Below are 25,873 nucleotides of genomic sequence, written 5' to 3' on the forward strand. Positions count from 1 at the left end.
AATAAGTATTTTAGATTATCACCAAAGCGTGATAATGTGCCTCCCTAATTTTAACACCAGTTTGCAAAATCTACATGCAGCCAGCAATAGACCCTTACTGAACAGGTGTGAAGTTTTGTTGTTGCTGCTATTGTTTAATTAGGTCTCTTAAGTGTCTTTTTTGGTTTATTTTTGAGACAGAGAGTGAGCTGGGGGGTGGGGGGGGCGGCAGAGAGAGGGGAACAGAGGGTCCCTGAGCCCAAGTCAGATGCTCAACAGGCTGAGCCCCCCGGGTGCTCCTCGGTTGTTTTGTTTTGTTTTGTTTTGTTTTGTTTTGTTTTGTTTTGTTTTGTTTGTAAAGTTTATTTATTTATTTTGAGAGAGACAGGGGCAGCGTGAGTCAGGGAGGAACACAGAGAAAGGTAGAAAATCCCAAGCAGGCTCTGCACTGACAGCACGGAGCCGGATGCCGGGCTCTACCCCACAAACCGTGAGATCATGATCAGAGCCAAAACCAAGAGTTGGAGGCTCAACCAACTGAGTGCCCCCAGGGGCTCCCCAGGCGCCCCTCCTCAGTGTCTTTTAATCTACAGCAGTCCCTTTGCTGCTGTTGCTTCTTTCCTTTTTTTTTTTTTTTAATGGCCTTAACTTTTTGAAGATTTTAGGTGAACTGTCTTAGAGAATAGTCCCACTATCTGCTGAATTCCTGGAAAATGAAGATCAGGTCTAGAGAAGGCTGATTACATTCAGGCCACACATTTTAGTAAGAATAATAGCTGATGTTGTATACTTACTACTGCGTCATATTCGGAAGCACAGAGGTCAAGTTTTTCTACCATTCATGATGTTTAAACTGACCGCATGTTTAAAGTAGTAATTGCCAGATTTCTCCACTGCAAAGGTGTATGTTTCCGTTTGTAATTAAAAGTAATCTGGGAGATCCCACCATGTGAATATTCGGTTTCCTAATAGTTGTTCACTTAATGGTTCTAGCACCTATTACCGAACCCTTGCTTGAACCAATTATTTCGTTAGGAGTTGCAAAATGGTGATTTCTAAATTCTCTAATTCCTTTTACGTCTATTAGCTGGGACTCCTCTATAAAGAATCACTGTTTTCTCTCTTTCTCTCCCTTTCTATTGCCATGAATTCATGGATTGTTATTTATGCCATATTTTACAATCAAGTGTAGTCCTTACTCATTTTGATGCTCAATCTGTCCCCAATTTGGCCAGTGTCCTTTAGACAGGCCGCATCCCTGTTTAAGCACTTCCTTGCTTAATATCCCAGGCTCACTTTGTCCTTTCTCCACCACAGATCAGGTTTCTTTTAGTGAAGAAACATAGAAGCCAAGATCCGGACATTAGGTATGCTCAGGGCACAAGGCCTCTCAATGAATAGTTGTTTTAAATTGAGATGTAATTCACATACCATAAAATTACCCCTTAAAAAGCGAATAATTCAAAATGCATATCGAAACCACAATGAGTGCTCCCTTCAGCAGCACACATACTAAAACTGGAACAATACAGAGCAGATTGGTATGGCCCCTGCACAAAGATGACACACAAATTTGTGAACTGTAAAAAAAAAAAAAAAATTCACGGCGAGATACCATTTTACATCTGTTAGGATGGCTATCATAAGAGGGGCACCTGGGTGGCTCAGTCGGTGACTGAGCTGGGTGACTTCAGCTCAGGTCATGATCTCTCCACTTGTGGGTTTGAGCCCCACATCGGGCTCTGTGCTGACAGCTCGGAGCTTGGAGTCTGCTTCTGATTCTGTGTCTCCCTCTCTCTGCCCCTCCCCAACTCATGCTCTGTCTCTCTCCCTCTCTCTGTCAAAAATAAATAAACGTTAAAAAAAATTAAAAACAGAACCTCCATATGACCCAGCAATTCCAGTCTTAGGTATATACTCCTAAGTATTGAAAGCAGGGTGTTGCGGGGGGGGGGGGGGGGAGGCATTTAAACAACCATGTTCATCATAGCATTATTCACAAGACCCAGAGAATGGAAGAAACCTAAGTGTTTGTCAACAGATGAAGGGATAAACATAATATTATCTTGCCTTGAAAAGGAAGGATATTCTGCCACATGCTCCAACATGGATGAAACGTGAGGACATCACGCTCAGTGAAATAAACCTGTCACAAAAAGATAAAGAGTACGAGTCCATTTACACCAGGACCCTCAAGAAGTCCAGCTCAGGACTGGGAGGGGAGAGAGCGGAGGGTTATTGTTTAATGGGACACGGAGTTTCGGTTTTTGCAAAACAGAAAGAGTTCCGGAAATGGATGCAGGTGATGGTTGCTCAGCGACAGGAACGTGCTTAACGCCACAGAACCCATACACCTGAGCGTTGTTGAAATGATACATTTTATTTTATGTATGTTTTGCCACAAGTTTTGCAAACTCAGCGATTTGTAGTGTGTTCACAGAGACATACAGCTGTCACCCCCTGTAGTTTTGGAACATTCTTATCACTGCCCAAAGAAACCCGGTATTAGCGATTACTAGCAATTACTGCCAGCAGTCGCTCTCCAGTCCCCGTTTCTCCTCAGCACTGAATCTACTTTCTATCTCTATACATTTCCCTCTTCTGGACATTTTATACAAAGGATACAATAAAGCCTATAGCTTTTATGTCTGTCACACTGCATAGTATTTTCAAAGTTCATCCGTGTTGGCATGTGTCAGTATTTCGTTCCTTTTCAGGGCCAAACAGTATTCCATTGTATGGATATACCACATTTGTTTATTCATTAGTATAAGTCATTATATTAGTAAGTTGGTGGGTATTCGGCTTGTATATTAGTTAGTTGGTGGATATTTGGCTTGTTTCCATTTTTGGCTTGTAAGAAAAATGCTGCCATGAACATTAGTGTGTAAGTTTTTGTGTGAGCATATTGAGCATATATTTATATTTTTCTTGACTATACACCGAGGAGTGGAATTGCTGGGTTATATGGTCATTCTAGGCTTAACTTCTTTGAGAAAATATTTTTTTTTTAATTTTAAATAAACTCTGTATCCAGGATGGAGCTTGAACCTACAACCCTGAGATCAAGAGTCACATGCTTTACCAACTGAGCAAGCCAGGTGCCTATTTATTTATTTATTTATTTATTTATTTATTTATTTATTTTTAAAGATTAAAAAATTAAAAAAAATTTTTTTTTATCATTTGTTCATTTTTGAGAGACAGAGACAGAGCACGAGTGAGGGAGGGGCAGAGAGAGAGGGAGACACATAGTCTAAAGCAGGCTCCAGGCTCCGAGCTATCAACACAGAGCCAGACACGGGGCTCGAACTCACAAACTGCGAGATCATGACCTGAGCCAAAGTCGGACGCTTAACCGACTGAGCCATCCAGGCGACCCTACAAATTTTTTTGAGTAATATGCTTAGCTTTTTGAGTAACTGCCAGATTGTTTTCCCCAGTGGCTGCCACATTTTACATTCCTACCAGTGTATGAGGGTTTTGAATAGTTTTTTGAGTAGTTTTATTAATGCCATTTTCTAATTTTTCTAAAGAGGATCTATAAATTGGCTTCACTCATACAGCTTGGTGCTTTGTTTTGCTTTGCCAATTTGTAATAAAATGAGCTAGAAATGCCTCATGTGTGAAAAAATGAGCTATTTTAATAAGAAAATATATAATTCAACTTCTGTTATCTCTAATCCAAATTCTTTTTTTATTCAACCCTAACGCCTGTGGCCTCCTGACTACTTGCGGACTCAACAGGTGAGTGTGAGGACAATCCTCGGACTTGGTACCTAGTGCCAGATAGACTGTTCAGCACAGCATCCCTCCAACCCCTTTTCCGCAATGCAGAGCAGCCAGGAACTACATTTCCCAGAATGCCCCCACTTGGAGGTTGGCGTTTGCATGAAAGGAATTCAGGGGAAATTTGGCAGGTAGAAGGGAAAGGGAACCTGTTATTCTCCAGAGGTGGTGACAGCCAGATGCTGAGCAGATGCGCGTCACCGAGGCTGTCCGGCAAGCTCTCGGGGAACCCCTGCTTCCGGCTGAGACCTCCAGCGTCCACCTGTGCCTTCGCAGCAGTTGTCCCAGCTCTGCTCCCTCCCTGCTCGTCCAACGACCGTGTAAACCCCTACTGCTGTGTTAAACCTGTAGACCCAGAAGACGTGAAGTGGCTTGTGTTGTCCTGAACAAACCCTGAATAGTACATATGGGGCAGAGGTACCATTTAACGTTTAATATATTTACAATATAATGAGGGGGGGATGTGGTGTGTCTAGAGACAGTGTTTTTGCACCAGTGGGAAATTTCTGTTTTGGAGGCAAACTGGAGTCAGCCTTGCTGGTCTTAATTTATCATGAGCACTAAAAAAAAAAAAAAAAAAAAAAAAAAAAAAAAAAAGCGTAAAAAAAAAAGAGTTGTTGAAAACTCATTGTAAGCTTTATTTAATGGTAGAATAATAATCCATCAAACAGATATCCTATGACATAACGAATCAGTCCCATACTGTTGGCATTTGGGTTATTATTTAAAATCATTTGGGCAATTATGAATAATCCTGAAAAGAGTGACTCTTATGATTATTTCCTTTAGAAAGATTCCAAAAAGTGTTATTTCTGGTTCGAAGAATATAAACATATTAACGATTATGAATACACATTGTTAGATTGATTTTCGGAAATATAGCAATTTACACTCCTACAAGTAGTGACCAAGAATTTGTCTTGCCTGCCTATGCCTGCCATCAAATACTAGAATGTAACAATAATGTTTGCTAATTGGATAGGTAAAATTTCAGGTTTAGTTTTTATTCACTTGTTGATTAGCCATTGTGTTCCTCCTCCTCTTCCTTCCCTTCCTAACTCCTATCCCTCCCTTCCCCCTCCTTCCTCCTTTCTCCTCCCCTACCCTCCCTTCTCTCCTCCTCTCTTTCATCCCTTCCCTTTTTTCTTTCTTTCCTTCCTTTTTTCTCTTTTCCTCCCTCCTTCATCCCTTCTATTCTTCCTTCCTTGCTAGAATTCACATGCTTTGCCTATAAATCTGTCAAACACTGTATTTTTGTAAATTCCCCCAACTTCCTGTTGTGTTTAATTTTGTTTGCATATAATTTTATTATGTATCTTAATATTTTTGTGTAGCAAAAATCTATTCCTTTAGAGTTCCTAACATTGCTTTCAATATTAGTTTATTTGCCATTCAGAAATAAAGGCTAACCTCTATTTTCTGTTATTTATGGCTTGATTTAAAATTATGGCTTGACTTTATACATTAATTACCTCTTTCACTTACCTGAACTTGGGGGCAGGGTGTATACTACAGAAGAAGGTCTAACTTAACTTCCTCCTGAAACACCTAGTTGCTTGAGCACCCTTTGGACAAATCCTACCTTTATGTAATTATATTTTTGGATTCTAAATGTGGTTCTTTTAAATAATTAACACATACATGTTGAAGAAAGTTCAAACACCTCAGAAATGCACTATGTGGAAAATGAAAGAATCCCACTCCTTAGAGTAACCACTGCTGATGATTTGGTGAATTTTTTTAAATGTAGCTTTTTAAATTGAGGTATAGATTATAAAAATAATATGGATAGATCTTAAATGTACAGTTTGATCAGTTTTGACACATACATATGCACATATAACCATCAGCCAATCAAACTATAAAACATTTCTGCACCCAAAAAGTTCTCTCCTGTCCCTTTCCAGTCAATCTTTATTTCTCCAAAACAATAACTATTCTAATTTCAATTTCTTCGGTTTTGTTTTGACTCTTCTTAAACTAAATATAAATGGAATCATAAGTATAAATTGACGGTGTCTGGCTTCTTTCACTCAACATAATTCTTTTTTTTTTTTTTTAATGTTTACTTTTGAGAGAGAGAGCACAAGGGGGGTGGGGTGGGGCAGAGAGAGAGAGGGAGACACAGAATCCAAAGCAGGCTCCAGGCTCTGAGCTGTCAGCACAGATCCGGTCGCGGAACTCAAACTCATGAACCATGAGACCATGACCTGAGCTGAAGTCGATGCTTAACTGACTGAGCCACCCAGGTACCCCTCAACATAATTCTTTTGAGAGTCATTCACGTTATTCTGTGTATCAGCAGTTCTATTTATAGCTGAAGTTTTCCAATGCGTGGATAAATCACAATTTATTTATCCATTCACCTATTGATGGACACATGGGTTCTTTTAGTTGGGGGCTATGTCAAATTAATCTGCTTAAGAACATTCTAATAAAAGACTTTTTATGGGCACTTCGAGGAGTGGAATTATGGGGGCATAGGGTAGGTGTAACATTGATGTTGTAAGAAACTGACATACACTTTTCCAAAGTGGCTGTACCATTTAACCATCCACCCACAGTAGGGAACAGCTGATCCACATCCTTGCCAAAACTCGATCTTATCTTGTACGTGTGTGTGATCATACTTTTAATATATTTTGTTAAGGTTGTAGCACAGTCACAAAAGTTGCAGCTACCGTACAAAGAACATTTTCCTTTGCCAACGTGATGCTCCATGTTCCCCTAATTCTTTCGTGTGTATTTTACACAATCAAGGACATTCTTCTACATGACAATCAAAATTAGGGAGTTAATCTTGGTGCACTGCAGCGATCTAATCCTCAGACACTATTCAAGCTTTAACAATTGTCCTAATAATGTTCTTTCTAGTAAAAGAATCCTGTTCAAAAAGTATATGGTGCATTTAGTTGTCAAATTTCTTTAGTCTTCATTAAACGGGAACTTTTCTCAGCTTGCCTTCCCTGAAGATTTAAAGTTTCCAAGCCAATTATATTGTAGAATGGCCTCAAATTTGGGGGCCGTTTGATGTTTCTTCATAATTGTATCCATGTTATACATCTTTGGCAAGATTATCATAGAAGGTACATGACTTTAATTTGTCCTTACTGATAATATTGACTCTGATCATTTGAATAAGGTGGCGTCTACATGTCTTCTCCAATATAAAGTTACTCTTTTCTCTTTGCAATTTACATTTTTGTAGGAAAGTACTCTGATATTAGGTAACTAATTGCTTTGCAAACTTTCAGTTTGTTCATTTATTAATTTATATCCGCATGGACTTGTGTTTTCCAATGTTCTTCAGTAGGTAATAATCTCTTACTATCATTGTTTCTTTTGATACTCAAATTGTACCATATTTGGCCCTATAAAGTGACTTCTGTGTCCTTTTGAAATGTCCCTATCATTCTTGGAACAATTCTCTGCTTTCTGGCACAAGAACATTCACTATTGCCGTGAACTTTTTCGGCCTACCTCTGGAATCAGCCATTTATCCAAGGAGTCTTTGTTTCTTTTAATGGAAGATGGTATTTAGAAACCAAGATTTAGGCACTTCATGTGCTCATTGTTATTAGCATATCACTGCTCCAAGGCCTCTCTCAGGAGAAAACTAGGGAATACGTGGATGGATACATACACACACACACACACACACACACACACACACCTATGCACACACTTACATCTATGTTTATTTCCATACCCCCTTTACATTGATTGAAAACCATGAGTCTACACCAATACTTCCAATTTTAACACAACTCATATGGTGGGGTTCACTTTTGTTTTTCCACTTTCCATATTTTTAGCTCTTTTCTCTGACATATGTTATCATTATATTCATTTATTTGATCAATACACTGAATATATCCAATCTCCCATGTCCACTGCTATCTCCTCCCCAGTGTGGTCACCCTTCTCACTGTTTCTACCAGGATACCCTCCTCTCCTTGCTCAGGTTCTGAGACCCTGCTTTGGGCCACCTGTCCAAGTGGATGACCTCCTTAGTCCACTTAGGCTCTGACTTCCATGCTGGGTCACCCTCACATGGATACCTTCTCACTCAGCTTAGGCTCTAACTCCCCATGTTAGGCTATCTCCCATTATGGACTCTGGGCTCTTCCTCTTCAGCCTCTGACATCTAATATCGGGCTTCCCTCTGTGTGAGCACCTGTCCCAAGTTGCTTATGCTCTAATATGCCATGTTGAACTGTTCCTAAACATGCTTGCCCCCTCACCCTGCTAGAGTCCTGATACACTGTTCTAACCCAATGAGGCTGCCCCTTCCCCCAAATCTCCATCATGTGGCACCTACCTTGCTCTGTTCCACATAATGATTTTAGGACTGAATCATTTGGAAAGTGAAGGGACAGAGCAAGGGGTATGGACCTATTGCCAGTCCTTTAAATTTTAATTATTCTATAGGGTATGACATAGTCTTTATGTTTTTAGAGTGCATATCTCTGATTAATGATATAAGCTTCTTTTACGTGCTTATTGGCCATTCGTACATCTTCTTTTGTCAGGTGTCTACTTGATTTGAGAGAGTTCTTCATATATTCTGGATTCAGGTCCTTTTTAAACATATACATTGAGAATGTATTCAACCACTCTGTGGCTTGCCTTTTTATTATCTTAATGGTGAAATTTTTACTTTTTATGAAGTCCAACTTATGAGTTTTAATTTTATGGCTAGTGTTTCTGTATTCCATCCAAAATATCTGCCTACTCCAAGCTCATGAAGATATTCTTCTGTGTTTTCTTTTAAAAGCTTTAAAATTTAGATTTTATGTTTAGATCTCTGATCCACCCCAAATTAATGTTTGTTTATGCTGTGAGACAAAGGCCAAGGTTATTTTTTTCCATGCAGATACCCAGTTGTACCTATACTTTTTGTTAAAAAAGATTTTCATTTTCTAATGAATGACCTTGAATCTTTTGTCAAAAAACAATTATTGTATATATGTGGATTTGTTTCTGTATTCTCTATACTGTTACATTGATCTGTAGTTTACTAAGATACCAACACCCCTGTTGTACTTGATTATTGTAACATTATAATCAGGTAGTGTAAGTCCTTCACTTTTGTTTTCTTTTTCAAGATTGTTTCTGCTAGGTCCTTTGGGTTTCCATATAAATTGTAGAATCAGCTTGTTGATTAGCCAAAAAAATGTTACTTGGGAATTTGATTAGGACTGTGTTGAATCTAAGGTGCCTGGGTGGCTCAGTGAAGTAAGCGTACGACTTTGGCTCAGGTCATGATCTCATGGTTTGTGAGTTCGAGCACCTCATCGGGCTCTGTACTCTAGCTCAGAGCCTGGAGCCTGCTTCAGATTCTGTGTTTCCCTCTCTCTGCCCCTCTCCCACTTCTGTGCATGTGCGCGCTCTCTCTCTCAAAAATAAATAAACATTAAAAAAATTTAATGAAATTTTAAAAAAAGGACTACGTTGAATCTATAGGTCAAATTGGGGAAAACTGCCATCTTAATAATATCAAATTTTTTATTCAATGACCATTACACATTTCATTTTATTTAGGTCTTTGCTAAATCTTCTCACAATGTTCATAGTTTGCAGTATATAGGCATACCAGAGGTACTATGGGTTTAGTTCCAGACCACCACAATAAAGTGAGTAAAACAATAAAGATCCAAGTGATTTTTTTGGTTTCCCAGTGCACAGATTAAGTTATGCTTATTTACACTATAGTCTATTAAGTGTGCAGTTAGTATCATGTCTAAAAAACAATGTACATTAAGTAAAAAATACTTTGCTGCTAAAAAATGCTAACCATCACATGAGCTTTTAGTGAGTCATCAACTTTTTGCTGGTGGATGGTCTTGTTTGATGTTGATGGCTGCTGACTGATCAGGGCAGTAATGACTGAAGGGTGGGGTGGCTGTGGCAATTTCTTCAAGTAAGACAATAACAAAGTTTGCTACAATGACTGACTCTTCCTTTCGTAAACAATTTCTCTGCAGCATGTGAGGCTGTTTCGTGGCATTTTCAAAATTGGAAATCTATCTTTTAGTCTTTCAGAATTGGAATCGATCCTTTCAAACCCTGCTGCTGCTTTATCAACTAACTTTGTGTCATATTCTAAATCCTTTGTTGTCATTCCAACCATCTTCACAGCATCTTCGCCGGAAGTGGATTCCATCTCAGGAAACCGCCTTCTTTGCTCACCCATGAGAAGCAGCTCCTCATCCATTAAGTTCTATCCTGAGACTGCAGCCATTCAGTCCCGTCTTCAGACTCCACTTCGATTTCCAGTTCTCTTGCTATTTCTACCACATCCGCAGTTACTTCTCCCACTGAAGACTTGACCCCTCCAAGTCCTCCACGTGGACTGGAATCCACTACTTCCAAACTTCTGTTCATGTTGATATTTCATGGTCCTCAATCCCGGGGTGTGACCTTTCTGGGGTCTCTATGCGTGCCTCCGTATTCATGAATGTTTATACATTCTGCATTAGGCTGGGCCTAACCTCCCCTGTCTCCTTCCCCTGATGGTGAAGCCTCTGAAATCTGTTTGGCAATCACCTCCTGGAAACTGTTCCCTGCTGGGTCTCCTGGAGTCTTGCCCTGCTCATACACAGCTTACCAGTGGGCCAAGTACTCAGAGGAAGTTTGGATGCAATTGTGGAGGATTCCTTCTCTGCAACTCCCTCCTCCCAGGCACCTTGCCCTCCACACCCAGCAGTGTTAGAGGGCTTGCGCTCTGACCTCTATTTCCTCTGCCCAGAGACGTTGCTGCTCCCTGCCTGGGCTCCACGTCCCTGTGCTGGGATGAATGCAAGGCTGACCTCATGCGCTTCCCTTTTCTGAAGGGTAATAACCCTGCCTTGGTTTCTGTTCAAAGCCTGCAGTTGTTGTCTTATACAATTGTCTAGCTTCTATTGTTGTTTACAGCAGGAAGGTGAGTCCAATGTCAGACACTCAATCATAACTAGAGCTGGAAGTCAAGAGAATTCATTTTTTAAAAGGAATTAATTTAAAGAACCGTTCTGTTTTTTCTCATCTCTCACTCTAGTGTGAGGCTAAACACATAAAGCCTCTTACCAAATAGTCTCTGTCAAATTCAAATCCCACGTCGAAAGTCCTTTATTTTCACACCTTCCATAAAACAATGAATAGCTTAATCAAATATACTCATCCTCACCTTTGCTAAATTTCCTGTTCATATAATTGGAGTAAGCCTGCAACACTGACATACTGATGTTCATATTTATAGACCATGAGAGGTGGAAATTAGATTTCTTTGGTCAGAGACAGAACATGGCAGCACAAGTGCTCAGAACTCCAGCTGTTAAAGGAGAGTGAAACAGACGAGCTTTGTCTTCTCATTCCCTCTTTTTGAAAAAAATCAGAATTTTTTTTTCCCGGTTGTATTGAGATATAATGAACACATAACATGGTATTAGCTTTAGGGGTGTAACATGATGATTCAATATATGCACATATTGCAAAATGATCACCACAGTAAGTTTCGTCAGCTTCCATCACCACAAATGGTTACAATTGTGTGTGTGTGTGTGTGTGTGTGTGTGTGTGTGTGTGTGTGTGTGAGATGAGAACTTTTAAGATCTACTCTCTTAGCAACTTTTCAATATATGGTACAGTAGTAACTACAGTCACCATGCTGTACAATAAATCCCCAGAACTTATAAACTGGAAGTTTATACCATTTGACTACCTTCACACATTTTGTCCAACCTCCTGACCCCTCCCTGCGACAACCACAATCTTATTCTCTGTACCTATGACTTTGATTTTTTTAAGATTCCACACATAAGTGAGATCATATAATATTTCTTTCTCTGTCTGACTTATTCCACTTACAACGAGTTAGCATACTTTCAAGTTCTGTCCGTGTTGTTGCAAAATTTCCTACTTTTTTATGACTGAGTTATAGATAGATAAACAGATAGATCTCACATTTTTCTTTTCCATTCATCCACTGATGCACACTTAGGTTAGTTCCATGTCTTAGCTACTGTAAATAATGCTGCAGTGAATGTGAGGGTACAGATATCTTTTCAAGATAACGATTTCCTTTCCTTCAGATATATTCCAGAAGTGGAATTATTGGATCATATGGTAGCTCTTTTTTTAATTTTTGAGGAAACTCCATACTGTTTTCCATAGTGGCTTCACCAATGCACATTTCCAACAGTGCACGAGGGTTCCCTTTCCTCACACATCCTCACCAACGCTTGTTATCTCTTGTCTTTTCGATACTAGACCTTCTGGATAGGTGTGAGGTGATATCTCTGTGTGGTTTTGATTTGCATTTCCCTGATGATTTAGTGATGTTGAGTACCTTTTCATGTACCTGTTGGCCATTTGTAGGTCTTCTTTGGAAAATGTCTATTCGGATCCTCTTCCCATCTGTTTGTTTAAAAGATGTTATTTTTCAGCAATCTCTACATCCAACGTGGGGCTTCAACCCACAACCCTGAGATCAAGAGTTGTATGCTCCACCGACTGAGCCAGGCACCCCACTCCGTCCATTTTTTATCATTGGAGTGTTTGTTATTCAGTTGTATGTGTTCTTTATATATTTTGGATATTATCCCCTTCTCAGATGTATGGTTTACAAATATTTCCTCCCGTTTTGTAGGTTGCCTTTTCATTTGCTGATGGTTTCCTTTGCTGTGTAGAAGCTTTTTAGCTTGATGTAGTCCCACCTATTTATTTTTGCTTTGGTCACCTTTGCTTTTGGTGTCACATCCAAAAAGTCATTGTCAAGACCAATGTCAAGGAGTTTACCCCTTATGTTTTCTTCTAGGAGTTTCATGGTTTCACGTCGTTGAGCTTTGCCATCTCATTCCTTCTTGCTTTTTGAAGAATGCAAAACCCAAAGGAAGGAAAATTGTGTATCCTCTTTAAAATTGGCATAGACACAAAATTAGAGTTAGTGAGCTCTGTAATTCCCATCTCTCTTACGAATTGCTTTTAAGACAATTCAATCCTTGGGTGGGAACCTAAAATAAAAGACAAGACAATTCCTGGGTAGAAGCCTAAAATAAAAATTTTATAGTAGGAAAGCTTCTGTGTTATGCTCATAGAAACAAGGATTTATTCTTGCTTCCCTCATGTTAGAAAGAATACTTTACTTAGCAATCCGTTTCAATTGCTATTTACTTGACACTGAAGAGTAAAGTTATTGAAATGTGTCAAAGGGGCTTTTTAAAAATAGGGTGCCCAGTATGTTCAAAACATTTATTTAGTTACTGAATATATACCGAATATTTAATGCTCCAGTAAGGCAGGGGTAACAAAAATGTGTTCAACATTATTCTTATCTTCGGGGACTTATTGTGGGAGGGGTCAATAAAAAAGCACCTGGAGGCACCAGCCCCCTGCTGCCCTTGACCTGTTACAGAAGGTCAAGGTGAGCAAAGATCTTGTTTGTTTGGGTGGATCATAAAAGGTTTCACGAAAGCAGTGGCATCAAATTTGGTCTTAAATTCTGGGTAGAATTTTGACTGGTGCAAAAACTAAATAAAAGAATATGTAAGCTGGGAGAAACATACAGTGCAAGATAGAAAAGAAAGGAATAGCAGAAGGTCCAATTTGTTTGGAAACTAGAGAGAACAGGGAGAAGGTAGTGTGGGATCTCCTTGTTGGGAGTTTCAATGCCAGGCTGTGGCGGGGGGGGGGGGGGGGGGTGTTGAGGGGGGGAGGGTGTAGGCCACCGGGAGCCAGAGGCTGTTGGTCATGGGAGTATTGTAACCACAGCTCAGAACATTCATCTGGCCATAAGAGGATATTGGGACCTCAGGGCAAGCGAGGGCCCTGAGGAGAGTTTCCAATTACGTGGGTAGAAAGTCTTGGACACTGTGGTGAGTTTGCATAAAATTAATATGTAATGTGAAGGACTCCCCTATATTCTGAATGAGTCCTCCCTACATTACCATTTTTAAAAGTCTATAAATAAATGAAAAATGCCCATGTTCACTGCAGACTTATTTACACTAGCTAAGACATGGAAACAACTTAAGGGACCATCAGCGGATGAACGGACAAAGAAAATATATAAACATATATTTATATATGTGTGTATGTATGTGTATGTGTATGTGTGTGTATATACATCTCTCAACCATAAAAAATTTTTTTAATCTGGCAAAAGTAAAATTTGGTAATCCTATGTTGGTCCTTAAAACACTTTTTTTGAAACATTTTTGGTGGAAAAAACAGAAGCCTGGGAACTTTAGGTCGCATCTGGTCAACGTCGACATGAAGGAGACAGGAGCTGGGTCAAGCACTCTTAGCGTAGAGTAAATGGGTGAAAGGGACGAAGAGTTTTGGGAAATCAGACTCAGAAGACGGGCAACCGTTTGGCTATGTGAGTCAACAGAGGACAACGCCAAGGGTGCGATGGACAGAAACAGGAGAGTGAGGAGCACGATGGTATTTTGGTGGAAGCAAAGCAGGCAGAGGCTGACAGGGAAGATTAGTTTGGGGAATGTTCTGTGGATGTTCCTGAGGAGAGCTGTTTGGAACTGTCTCACGGGCAATGGAGATGTCAGTGTGGAGCTCGCGAGGGAGGCTCATTTATTGATGAGATGACAGACATTTATTTTACACCTACTATGAACCGAGCATTATATGTGGGGAAAGAGATATTTGTGTGTCATTTATGTAGACTCTCTTACAATGGTCTTTTCTTCATTAAGTCCTTGTTATTTAACACAATTCTTTTATGCCTGCTTTATGGTGCTTCTGAGAACCTATGATTCAAAGATACACTGCAAACACAATAATAAATGTTTCAAATTTGCAGTGCATCTACAAAATCATAAATGGACAGAAAACTAAGACAGGAAAAGCAACTTTATTAGTGTATTAGTTAGCATAGGATTGCATAATAAATAGATCAAACATGTAATGGCCCAGCACCATGGAAGTTGCTGTCTCGGCCACAGTTTATCTCTTGATTAGCAAGTGAATAGGTTGGTAGACCAGCTCTCCTTAGAGACCCAAGCTGCGGAAGGCTCCACCCTCAAGAACAATACAAGGCTTCTAACTAAGGTCACTGTCACCCTCATCTCAGTTGGCTTGCATGGGAGGTATAAGGCCTCAAACCGGCAAGCGTCACTTCTCAGAACGCTTTGCTGCCTAAGACTCGGTCATATGGCCTGATCTGACTACTAGGGCAGCTGGGAAGCATAGTCAAACTTTGTGTCCAGGAAGAAGAGGAAATAGATTTTGTTGAATAGTTAGTAGCCTGCCACAATTTGCATCAAATCATCTGAGTAAATGTTACATTTAAATAAATAAAGCAGTTGGTCACGAAGAGCATGTTGTGTGTCAACGGACAGCATCTTTAGCACTGCCTCTCTGGAGAGAAGTTATTGCCATTCCTGAGGAACTTCTATTCGTGTAACAGTTAGGCCATGCTTTAATAGTTACAAATATCAAACGAGAAAACAGCTGAATGCCTAGATCATTGTTCAGAGTCTTTGCGAGGTTATCATTTGCTCTTTCTCACTGAAAGCAATCTATGCTAAGTGACCTGAGAAGATGGGGGGCAAGAGGAAAGAGGCAGTACCCCAGGATTAATATGTCTTCTATCAGCAGATCCTTTAGAGCCTTCCTCTCTGTTCCCAGGAATATGGCCTCTTTGATGTGTTTGTGGTTTTGACATTTTTTCTCACCATCAGCATTTTTTTCTTCAAAATTGTCCTTAAAGTGACTGCATCCTTTTATGATCCCTTACTTAGCCTGTGACCACTTGCCTACTCCCCATAAATTTTTACAACAAATCTCATCCACTTCAGCTTAGTTCTGCACTGGAGCCTGAACCTGTGCTCAGAGTAGTGCATTGAAACCCACTGCCAGTAATGCATCACTACTCAAGATCTTAGATCACTAGATATCCAGAGATTGCTGCGTTTAGTCATGAAATATAACACGTAGATCACTCCTATCTTTGGTGTGTTCCTCAGGACTAAATTCCTTGTGACTTAAAATCAAATATCTCTACTGGGATCCTTCGTCTCAAAGTCCCAGAGTTATCATCAGCTCTGTTTTGGTTAAGTATTTCATTGACATGAACAATAATATATATATATACACACACACACACACGTATATATCACTTATTATGGCTTAGGATTTGGACAGGGAAGCATTTGAAAGGAAATGAAGGGAATCAAGGATTTCAGATTTTTAGCTCTGTTTTAGGTTGACCCTAGGAAGATGCTGCAGTCTTGTCTTAGTCTGATTGGGCTGTTACTACAAAATACCAAATTGGGGAGCGCCTGGGTGGCTCAGTCGGTCAGGCGTCCAATTTCGGCTCAGGTCATGATCTTGCGATTTGTGGGTTCAAACCCTGCGTCTGGCTCTGTGCCGACAGCTCAGAATCTGGAGCCTGCTTCGGATGCTGTGTCTCCCTCTCTCTCTGCCCCTCTCCCCTTCATGTTCTGTCTCTCTCTCTCAAAAATAAACACTTAAAATTTTTTTAAAAATATCAAATTGGGTGGTTTAGGAACAAAAGAAAACATTTATTTTTCACGGTTCTGGAGGCTAAAAGTCTGAGATCAGGTACCACCGTCTTCTGAGTTGCTCTGTGGGTCTTCTTTAATAAGGGCGCTAATCTCAGTCCTGAAGGCCCAGCCTCATGACTTAGTCACCTCCTACTTGGAGGCCCCTCCTCCTCATATCATCACCTTGGGGATTAGGATTTCATTATGTGAATTTGGGGGAAACACATTCAGACCATAGCAAGTCTTTTCCTGGTAAGTAGTAGAGAGCCAGAGAGGAGCTAAGACAGGGGTAATTCGGGTCATTAAGAAACATTCACAGTATTATTCAACCAGAACGCTTTAGTGGATTTTACTTTTGGTCACCTCACGTCAGAATACTCTTTGGGCAGAATCCTGAAACAGATAGGAGGCAGGGTCACACATCCCACTGTAGAAGCTAAAGAGGGCAGATAATCGTTTTCCCTGATAGCCGGGACATCTGCAAATATTCCTGCCAAGGGCTCTGAACCTTGAGGGAGTGACACAAAAATGGAGGCTCCTGAGAGATCATTTGCAGCAATGGAGGAGGGCAGAGTCCACAGTCCAGATATGACTTCTGAGGTATGGGGGGGGGGGGGTTCCTCTGCAGACTATACATGGAACACCATCTTGGCAATCCCAGGCTGCCCAGCTTCCCGTTTCCTGCTCTTTTCCCGGACCCTGTTCTGCTTAGGTTCTGTGATAGCCTTATATGAAGTTATTTTCTGCTTGCACGGGTCAGGGAAAGCTTCTGTTGTCTGCAGCCAAGAATTCCAACTAGCACAAGCATCCCTCAAATCTGCTATACCTATATTTCCATTACAAATAACTTTATCTCATTGCAAAAGTTATCAACTGAAAAAACATAAACAAGAAAACACTGTAACCCCATCACCCATAGAGAAACTTTGTAAAAAAATATTTGAAACATTTTCTGGCACACTCTCCCAAACTTTTTTCCTGGGCACATGAATATATTGTTTCTTTCTTTAGCTGTTATAAAAAGTGCTACACACCACAATCCACAGGCTTGGTGTTTGCCTGCTATTTAGCCTCATCTATAGCATTGCTTCTCCATATGAAAAGAAACACAGGAGCACCTGGGTGGCTCAGTCAGTTAAGCATCCAACTTCAGTTAGGTCACGATCTCACGGTTTGTGAGTTCGAGCCCCGCATCAGGTTCTATGCTGACAGCTCAGACCCTGGAGCCTGTTGCAGAATCTGTGTCTCCCTCTCTCTCTGCCCTTGCCCCACTCGCACTGTCTCTCTCAAAAATAAATAAACATTAAAAATAAATTTTAAAAAAAAGAAGAGAAAAGAAACACAGACATAATGAGTTAGTCTAGCCTAGTAAAGAATACTTGTCACACTCAACTCAAGTTCCCTTCGAATAAATATATGTAGAAGAGCACCTGGGTGGCTCAGTCTGGCTCTTAGTTTTGTCTCAGGTCATGATCTCATGGTTTGTGAGTTTGAGCCCGGTGTCGGGCTCCTTGCTGACAGGGCAGAGCCTGCTTGGAATTCTCTCTCTCCTCTCTCTCTCTCTCTGCCGAGGGAGAGGGAGAAAGAGAGAGAGGGAGGGAGAGAGAGAGAAGGAGAGAGAGAGAGGGAGAGAGAGAGAGGGAGAGAGAGAAAGGAGAGAAGTGAAGGCATATAACATGATTTCAGGTGAATTCTTGGGACAGAACTAATCTAGCAGGGGAAAGCCTGTGCTCCTCTGGTGGGTAAAAGTCCTCAAATACCTAACATGGCTATCTTTGTTCGGTCATGTGCAAATAAAGGCATAATTTTTAGATTCAAGTTGCTGGGATTCAGGAATTCCAGAGAAAATTTAGGGTATAGGTATACTCTCCTGAGGACCTGCTATTTCAACTAGAAATTCATTTAAAAATGGCTAATTTCTCAGAATGCATGAAATTGATCTCCAATTCAAGAAGAGTTATAGAGTTCATATTTTAAAATAATTACTTATAGGTACAAATAGTAAACTATTGCCACAAAGGAGATAATCTGAGAGGACAGTTTTGCTATGAACTTTTACAATTACAAACACTACTGGCAAATACTAAAAATATTAAAAGTTCTTAGAAAGTCTGTTCTCTACCTCCTATATCTTAATAGACTTTAGTACCTTTTTCTTCAGTGGCAAACTTCAACTGCAGATAGATTAAAACAAATGAGTAGGGGGGTGCCTGGGTGGCTCAGTCGATTAAGCATCTGACTCTTGATCTCAGCTCAGGTCTTGATCCCAGGGTTGTGTGTTCAAGCCCCATGTTGGACTCAGCACTGGGCATGCAGTCTACTTAAGGAAAAAAATAAAATAAAACAAATAGTAAGTTCGAAATTAATTGCATTTCTGTTTTTTTCAGCCTAGCTTACCCTTAGTCACAGTCTTGTTCTAATGGCTTCTCATTCCATTATTTGCCTTTAAGGCATCTATTTTTAGTCATATTTTAATACCAGACACCAGAGCTTATAGTTCTGGTGTTCTTGGTGAACGGTAATCAACTTTCTCTTATTACAACCCCTGAATTATCTTTAATAAATATATTTAAGAATCGGATTCAAAAAAACTCTAGTGATTTCCAAACTAGTGTGCAGGTGATGTTGATTTTTTTTTTCCTTTTCAAAATAAAGCATCCTTAAGGTGGCTTTAAAATTTTTACTATTAATTTAATTTTAAAAATCACATGGAATGACTTTTCATCTAGCAGTGCTTTTTCTCTATGCCCAACTCATTGAAAAAGTAACTGTTCAATAATTTAAAAAATAAAACCACTCAATGCTTTATTAAGCAAAAGAATTAATAGTTAACTTTTTAGATCCTGGACCTCAACAGTCTTTTGCTATTCAAACCAAAATGCAGTAGTCTTCACATTTGTTACCATGGATTTCAAAAGAATAATCTACATTTCTAAAAGCTATTTATATAGAAAGACAAAAGAGAACATAATTAAGCTGGAGTCTTTCCATATCATTGTCTTTTGGGGTCCAGGCAGCAGAACCATGATGTAGGTGAAAAAGTACAATGGCCAGGTTCCAATGTATGTGATTCAGGCTGAAGAACAAAAAGTTGAACTGTGAATACATTCGTTCAACTCCTAAAAAGAATGCTAACCAGAGGGCCTCCATCTTTGGACACCAAGCAAGGGCAAATGAGCTTACATGGCGGCAGCCTTACTGTGGGTTATTTACAAAACAGTACTTTCTAACATGTATCAAGAAGCTAAGACATCCATTGCTCAGATCAGACCTCTTAGAGAACATAGGATGCTCATTTATTTGGAATGGTTCTTGAAGGAAAAACATTCTAGAATATCCTGGAAGGCAGGAAGACATCTTTCCTTACTTGAAGGCCATCTTTCTCCCTATGGGCTCAAGCCTTTGAATTGTAGCTCATTTATTCTTCTCAGTGTGAATCAAATCCAGCTCCAGAAGTTACAGACTGCAACTTTTATAACCGAACTCCCACTATAGAATGCGCTTTTCTTACTCTATCTTCTGATATTCAGAATCATTCAGAGCATTTGTTTAATACTATATTATGCAATGAAATGTAATTTAACAACTCCATAAAATAAGGAATATTAAGAGTTCTTTTTTTTTGTCAAGTGGCATGGGGTAAATGGCTCAGCTTTAGAGTGAAATTTCCATTTCCTTTTGGTAAGAAAAAGTCAGAATCATTAAAATTTTCTTAGAAATAAACTACAAACAAATCTATTTGTGGAAGTGAGAGGAAGTCTGTCCTTTCAAAGTATGTTGGAGGGGCACCTGGCTGGCTCTGTGGGAGAGCAAGTGTCTCTTGATCTTGGGGTTGTGAGTTAGAGCCCATGTTGGGTACAGAGATTACTTAAAAAAAAAAAATCTTTTAAAAAAAGTATGTTGGAAGATGGGAAGTTAAGTATTCAATTGGTTATATATACTTTTTGGATATTTCAACTTCTGTACGATTGGAATCTAGTGAAGCCTTCTTTCAATTTTCTGACACCAATACAAAATCTGCTATCAAAATGTTTAAAAGATCCTTCTAAAAACAATTGTTGCTTGATATTTTGACTTAGTGACCAAACCACAATTTTTTTCAATTGTAACCTTAATTTGTCCTGTAACTCTCTTTCACGGGGGTTTAGGCTTCCAAGTCATCTTCTGCAATCTTTGTGTGACAAGGTGAGCTATTTGCTTCTGTTTAGCAGAGCTGGATAAGGGAACATCTCTGCATTTGATTGGTTGGCTTTTAAAGGATTAGTCCTCTGGAAAGGCCCTGTTTCCCTATCACATTGCTAGCAGTGTGGACTTAACTGTGGTTAAAAATTCAAATTGAAGACAAGCATTTACCATCAAATAGAACATAACCTTCAGTACTCCTCTGTTACATATCTTCTACACATCATATGGACTTAATGTATGTGATGAAAAGCTGTTTCGAAACCACCTTAAATGCTATATCCAGAAATAACAACTGACTCTGGCAAAGAGAGGTAATTTAGGGTCCCTGTATGTCCTATAACAAAGCCAATACAGTTTAAAAATAAATAAATTCCAACTACACAAACTGAGTTCAACGAGATTATAAAAACTGAGGAAGACAAACATGTCGGCTAAGTCAACAAGTCAAATACATTATACGCTACTACCCCGATGAAATAAAACAATGGCTTTCCATTTTTATTTTGGATTTCCCAGCTACTCAGGGTAAACATTATCACTTTTCAAATTCCACTTATTATTTTATCTGAAAGAAAAATTTACTGAGTAAAATGCTTGGCTGTAGGATTTTAAGTTTACAATCCATCAGGTTACAGTATCAGAGTTACTACAGTTTCTTCCCCAGTGTGAGCATTCTCTGCGTTTTATTTACATTCCGTCACTTTCTATTTCCTCCTCAACTTTATATGCTCAAGAATGAAACTGTATTGGTGTTATGTAACAATATTTCAAATTTGCAACATACATACTGCTTTATCGCTCCCTTGAACCCATGTGCCTGAAAAATAAAATACAATGTATCCCTACGTAAAAACCACCTTGGCGTGTATAAGGAAAAGTGTGGACACACAGAAATAGAAGCACTGAAAAACACTTGTGTGGAAGGGTAACGATGGATCCGTCCTTGTTGACAACAATTCCCATGATTTATTAACAGCCATAGGCAGCCAACCTAGTACATGACAAGGTCCAAGGCCTGGCCATAAGAAGTAGGTAACCCAGTGGGGATGAAGGCTTTAAGGTCTAAAAACTAATGTGATGAACAAAACAGAACAAAACAAAACAAAACAAAACAAAAAAAACCCAAAGCAAGCAAACCGTAAAACCTGGAGAAAGTGCTCCAAATAGAGCCTCTTTGGCAACCCAAATTGAACCAAATGAGTCAGGTGGACGATTAGAATAAACTGTGCGCCGTTTCCTTTCACTAGGTCTACAAAGCCCATCAAATTATGTTTGGACCAGAAAACCAGAAGTTATTAGCACCTTCCCTTTTCACTTTTTTTTTTTTTTTAATATTCAGTATATTCAGCAACAACTCTTAATCCATGGTCTCCATTCATTTATTGGCTGAACAAGATCCTGGGTGCCTCTTGGTGATCGCTCCTTCCAGGCTGACCTTACATGACAGCAAATTGAAATGCCCCTCCGTAGAGAGAGGGTCAAGACCGCGAGGAAAGTCATCCAAAGGTGGACGCATCTTGCTTTCATTTACTTGTTTATTAGAGGGGCGGCGATGGCCGCGGCTGGACGAGGACGAGGCGGGAGGCGAAGGGGCGCGCGGGCTGTGAGCCGCAGCCGGGGGGTGGGAACCCGCGGAGGGGGTGGAGGGCAGCAGCCACGCTCCACCGCTCGGCCCTCCGGACCCAGAAAATGACCAGCCCCTCCTCCCACTGCACCCTTGACCCCTCCCCCCTCTTTCCAGGCCTTTCATCAGCCCGCCCGCGGGGCAGCCCGCGGCCCCGAGACCTCGCGCCGGACGTCCACCTCTTTCACCAACCCGCTCCAGCGATGCGGGCAGGCCCAGGGCGTCCCCGCGAAGCCCTCGGCCCTGCGAGGATCCCGACCCCGACCCCTCCGGCCGCGCCCCTCCCCCTCGAGTAACGCACCTGCGGCCCCGCCCCCGGCCAAACGCTGAGGCGGCGGCGGCGGGCTGGCGAGGCCGAGCGGCTAGGCTCTCGAGGCGCAGTCACCTTCCCTTCCCCCGCCATTCTGCCCACCCCCCTAGCTCAGCCACCAAGCAGCCGCCGCGCTCCTCAGCCGCCCCGAAATCTAAAGGGGTCCGTCTCCGGCACCACAACCAAATGGCTGAGCCTCCCTGGCCGGCTGCGCAGCCCGCCCATTGGTCCCTTCCCCCCCCGCCGCTGCCACCATTGGCTGTTGCCCGGAGACCCTCGGCGGCGATTGGCTCCAGCTGTTGCCGCTCATCCGCCGGCCCGCAGGTCCCGCCTCCACCGTGATCAGGTTAGTGTGCGCCGCGGGTGCTGGGGGCTCGAGAACCGAGCGGAGCTGGTTGAGCCTTCAAAGTCCTAAAACGCGCGGCCGTGGGTTCGGGGTTTATTGATTGAATTCCGCCGGCGCGGGAGCCTCTGCAGAGAGAGAGCGCGAGAGATGGAAATGGACAAACGGATTCATTTAGAGCTGCGGAACAGGACGCCCTCTGATGTGAGCATTTGCCAAAAATATCTCTGTCGGTCCATTCTCCTACTTTGTGTGTGTGTGTGCGTTGGGGGGAGGCACTTTTTTTTGAGGGGGGGGCGCCCGGGAGGTGTGGGTTTCGGGGTCGGACTGCAAATGAATTGCAAGGTTGGGGGGTTGCAATGCCATCCGAGCATGTTCCGGCTGCCGCCGCCGCTGCCCTTGGTGTGTGACTACCTGTGCGTGTGCTCCCGCGTGTGCGAGTGTGGGTGCGAGAGTGTGCGTGCGAGTGTGCACCCACCGGGGGCCAGCGGGCGCACGCGTTTGGGTCGGAGAGAATGAGGCAAAATAACCCTCTGAGCTCGCTGCTCCCTTGACTCCGTCTGGGGGAAAGATTAACGAGGCAGAGGAGGAGGGGGGCTGCCTCCTGGATTTAACAACAAAAAAAGGGGGTTTTATATTTTATAAATGAATCCCCCCTTCCGCCCCCCTCCCGCGCCTTCCCCCTCCCTTTCTCTCTCTCTCTCTCTCGCTCGCACACACACAATAAGTTTTGGGCTTCGCGAGTCCGGTTTAGTTTCTGATAAATGTGGGCCGAGGCCCCCGGGGAGAGCGCGTGGGGAGGGGGCTGCAGTGGAGTTGGGAATGGCTCGAGTTTAAAGTGCGTCTTCATTTCTTTGCAGTGATGAGGCGAGAGACGGGGGAGCCATATTTGTAACTTTGTAGTGTTCGTGAACGCGCCCTTTCTCTCCCTCCCTCCCTTTCTCTGCCTCCCTTCCTCTCCTCCTCTTTCTCCCTCACTCTTTCCACCCCACCTTCGGGCCAGATGCTGATGTTTCTTCCTTTCCTTCCGAAGGGAGGATAAATTGGAAGGGGGGAGGGATTTTCGAACGTGCTAAGGCACAGATAATCCCCGCGCCTCCCCACCTCGAGCGATCGCTATTGCAAGTTACCCAAAGGCTACGTCCCGGTCCCCCCTCGCCCCTGCTCCTTCCGGCCTCGCTGAGATGCCAGCCTTTGAGCCCTGGCGCCCCCCGGCCAGGCTTTCTCCAGGGTGGGCTCCTCGGCAGCCATTCGGCGCCTGGTTAATAAATGGGCACGGGAAACTTTGTCAGGACGCGAGCTGCCCAGACCTGGTGCCCGTGGTGGGTATTGGCCGGGTCCAGATTTATGCGGGCATAGGAAACACGCAGCTCCGGGATGGGAGTTTGCCTTCTGGTCGCCGTTATTGATTGGGCAGCGGCGGGAGTACGACCGGAGGAAACTTACACGGATGGGAACTGGGAGGCTCGGGCGAAAACCCACCCCCAAGGAGGGGGAAGGTGAGGGTGGGTTACTCGAACGCTCGTTTGTATTTCTGTCTCCCTCTCGCTTTCAAACAGTGTTTTATGTGAGTTGGCGGCTCAGCGGAGACCCCGGCTCTGGGGCGGAGACCCTGGCCGGCTCCTCTCGCGGCCCCTTCCGAGACCCGGGCAGCGCGGGCCGGAGGACCCCTCCTCCAGCCTCGGTGGCCAGGGTTCCACAGAGTTGGAAGTTTGGGTAGCACGGTGCGCTGACCTGTCGCCCCTTCAGCCCGTTAAAACCCGAATCCCTGGCGAAGGCAGGCCTTGCTTCCTCTTTTCTCTAGTTCCTCCCCCAAACCTGAGTGAGACTTTTGAAAACAAGATCCTTTTTGTGCCCCCCCCCCCCCCACCATAACGCAGCTGTGGACTGTAGACGTGCAGTGCCTTATGGCGCGCAGGGCGGGGAGGGGGTGGCGGAGGGAGGGGAGGGGGTGCCCGCCGAGAAGGCAGGAGTTTCCGCGAACAATTTGCCGGCGGTTTGCCTTTCTCTGGCCGGTTTCATCCCCGCTTAGACCCCCGAGCCGGAGGATTTGGGGGCTGGGTGTGGTGATGGGGGAGGGGGCCGGAGCCGCGGTCTTCCCGCGTACTTTCCGGAAGCCCCCCGTGCGGAGGGGGAAGGGCGCGCAGTGGGGGGCCGGGGTCGTGGCGGGTGGGTGTGGAGGCGCGGTTCGCCAGGCCGGCCCCAGCCACCCGGCCGGCCAACTGGGAGCGAGATCGAAAGCGGGTCGAACCGGCTCTTTAAACTTCCCCGAGTGTGTGCTGGGGGAGGGGAGCGCGCCGCGCCGAACTGGGAGCGATTTCTCACGCTTCGCCCCCTCGCCTCCGAGTCTCCCTGCCCACTCGCCTGCCCCCTGCCTCGAGGCGGGGTGGGGCGCGGGTGGGGATGGAGGGGGCACTTTCTGCACATTTGGGGAGGAGGGGGAGCGAGAAAGCTTGCTAATGAGGGACAAAAGGGGTGGGGGAGGAGGAACTATTTTTTTGTAAACGTTCTTAAGACAAATAGCTCTCGGAGAGCGCCCCCTGCGCCCCTCCCCGCCGCGCTCCCCCCCCCCCCGGGGGCCCCCACATACCCACCTTCGGAGCCTCTCCCAACTCGGATCCGGGGGCTGGTGGCCACGCCGCGACGCCGAAATAGGACGAGCAGCCATGTTTCCCGGGTCTCGCGCGGCCCGCCCCGCCCCTCCCCCATGGCGCGGCCGGCGCCGAGCGCGGGGCTGCGAGTGCGGGCGCCGGGCTCCATGCGGCGCGGGGCGCGGGCCGGCGGGCGGGCGGGCTGGCGCCGGGGCGGCCGGGCCTCGTGCGCACGGGCCGGGCGCGGGCGCGCGGGGCCGGCCCCGGGCGGGCCTCCTGGCTTCCCCCGCTGCTTTGGAGCTCGAGGTGTTGTGTTATTATTATTATTTTTGCAAAGGCCAGGCCCTCCGGAGGCCGAGCCCGAAGGGCGCCGACGCGTTATTGGGGAGCAGGGGCGGCCGCCGGGGCCCTGCTCGCCTGTGGCACGACTGCCGGGCGCCGGGCTGCCATTTTGTCACCGTGGCTGTTGTCGCTGTGTATGTGTGGGGGGGGGGATGGTGGGGGTGGTGTGCGGAGTCTTGCGCCATCGCCCCGACGGCCCCGGACGTG

At 43.6% G+C, this 25,873-nt stretch overlaps 1 protein-coding gene, 1 long non-coding RNA gene and 1 other non-coding gene across 7 annotated transcripts in view; 2 read left to right on the plus strand and 1 right to left on the minus strand.

Annotated features, from left to right (window-relative positions):
* The first annotated feature begins 1,467 nt into the window (after positions 1-1,467).
* LOC128773155 (U6 spliceosomal RNA) lies at positions 1,468-1,574 on the plus strand. The gene has a single exon (XR_008417437.1). It is a non-coding gene; the product is annotated as a U6 spliceosomal RNA (small nuclear RNA).
* A 530-nt stretch (positions 1,575-2,104) lies between these two features.
* On the minus strand, positions 2,105-25,442 carry LOC128772940 (uncharacterized). 3 transcript variants are annotated; one of them, XR_008417047.1, is made up of 4 exons: positions 25,328-25,442; positions 22,382-22,861; positions 18,421-18,588; positions 2,105-2,125 (listed from the first exon to the last, which is right to left on the minus strand). It is a non-coding gene; the product is annotated as an uncharacterized LOC128772940 (long non-coding RNA). The 3 variants fall into 3 exon arrangements; XR_008417046.1 differs by lacking the exon at positions 2,105-2,125 and adding an exon at positions 7,443-12,761; XR_008417045.1 differs by lacking the exons at positions 2,105-2,125; positions 18,421-18,588 and having other exon boundaries at positions 20,929-22,861.
* Positions 22,831-25,873, plus strand: part of ANP32A (acidic nuclear phosphoprotein 32 family member A) — a 40,325-nt gene continuing 37,282 nt past the window's right edge. Inside the window, exon 1 of one of the 3 annotated variants that reach the window (XM_053888915.1) lies at positions 22,831-22,937. In XM_053888915.1, coding sequence (XP_053744890.1) covers positions 22,884-22,937 — 54 coding nt within the window. In that variant the 5' untranslated portion in view covers positions 22,831-22,883. Of the gene's footprint in view, positions 22,938-23,902; positions 24,056-25,384; positions 25,631-25,873 lie in introns of those variants that run through there. The other 2 variants (XM_053888913.1, XM_053888912.1) reach the window with 2 other exon arrangements.

The sequence above is a fragment of the Panthera pardus genome, unplaced genomic scaffold, assembly GCF_024362965.1.
Source record: "Panthera pardus isolate Hobbes unplaced genomic scaffold, ASM2436296v1 HiC_scaffold_24, whole genome shotgun sequence".
NCBI classification, from domain to species: Eukaryota; Metazoa; Chordata; class Mammalia; order Carnivora; family Felidae; genus Panthera; species Panthera pardus.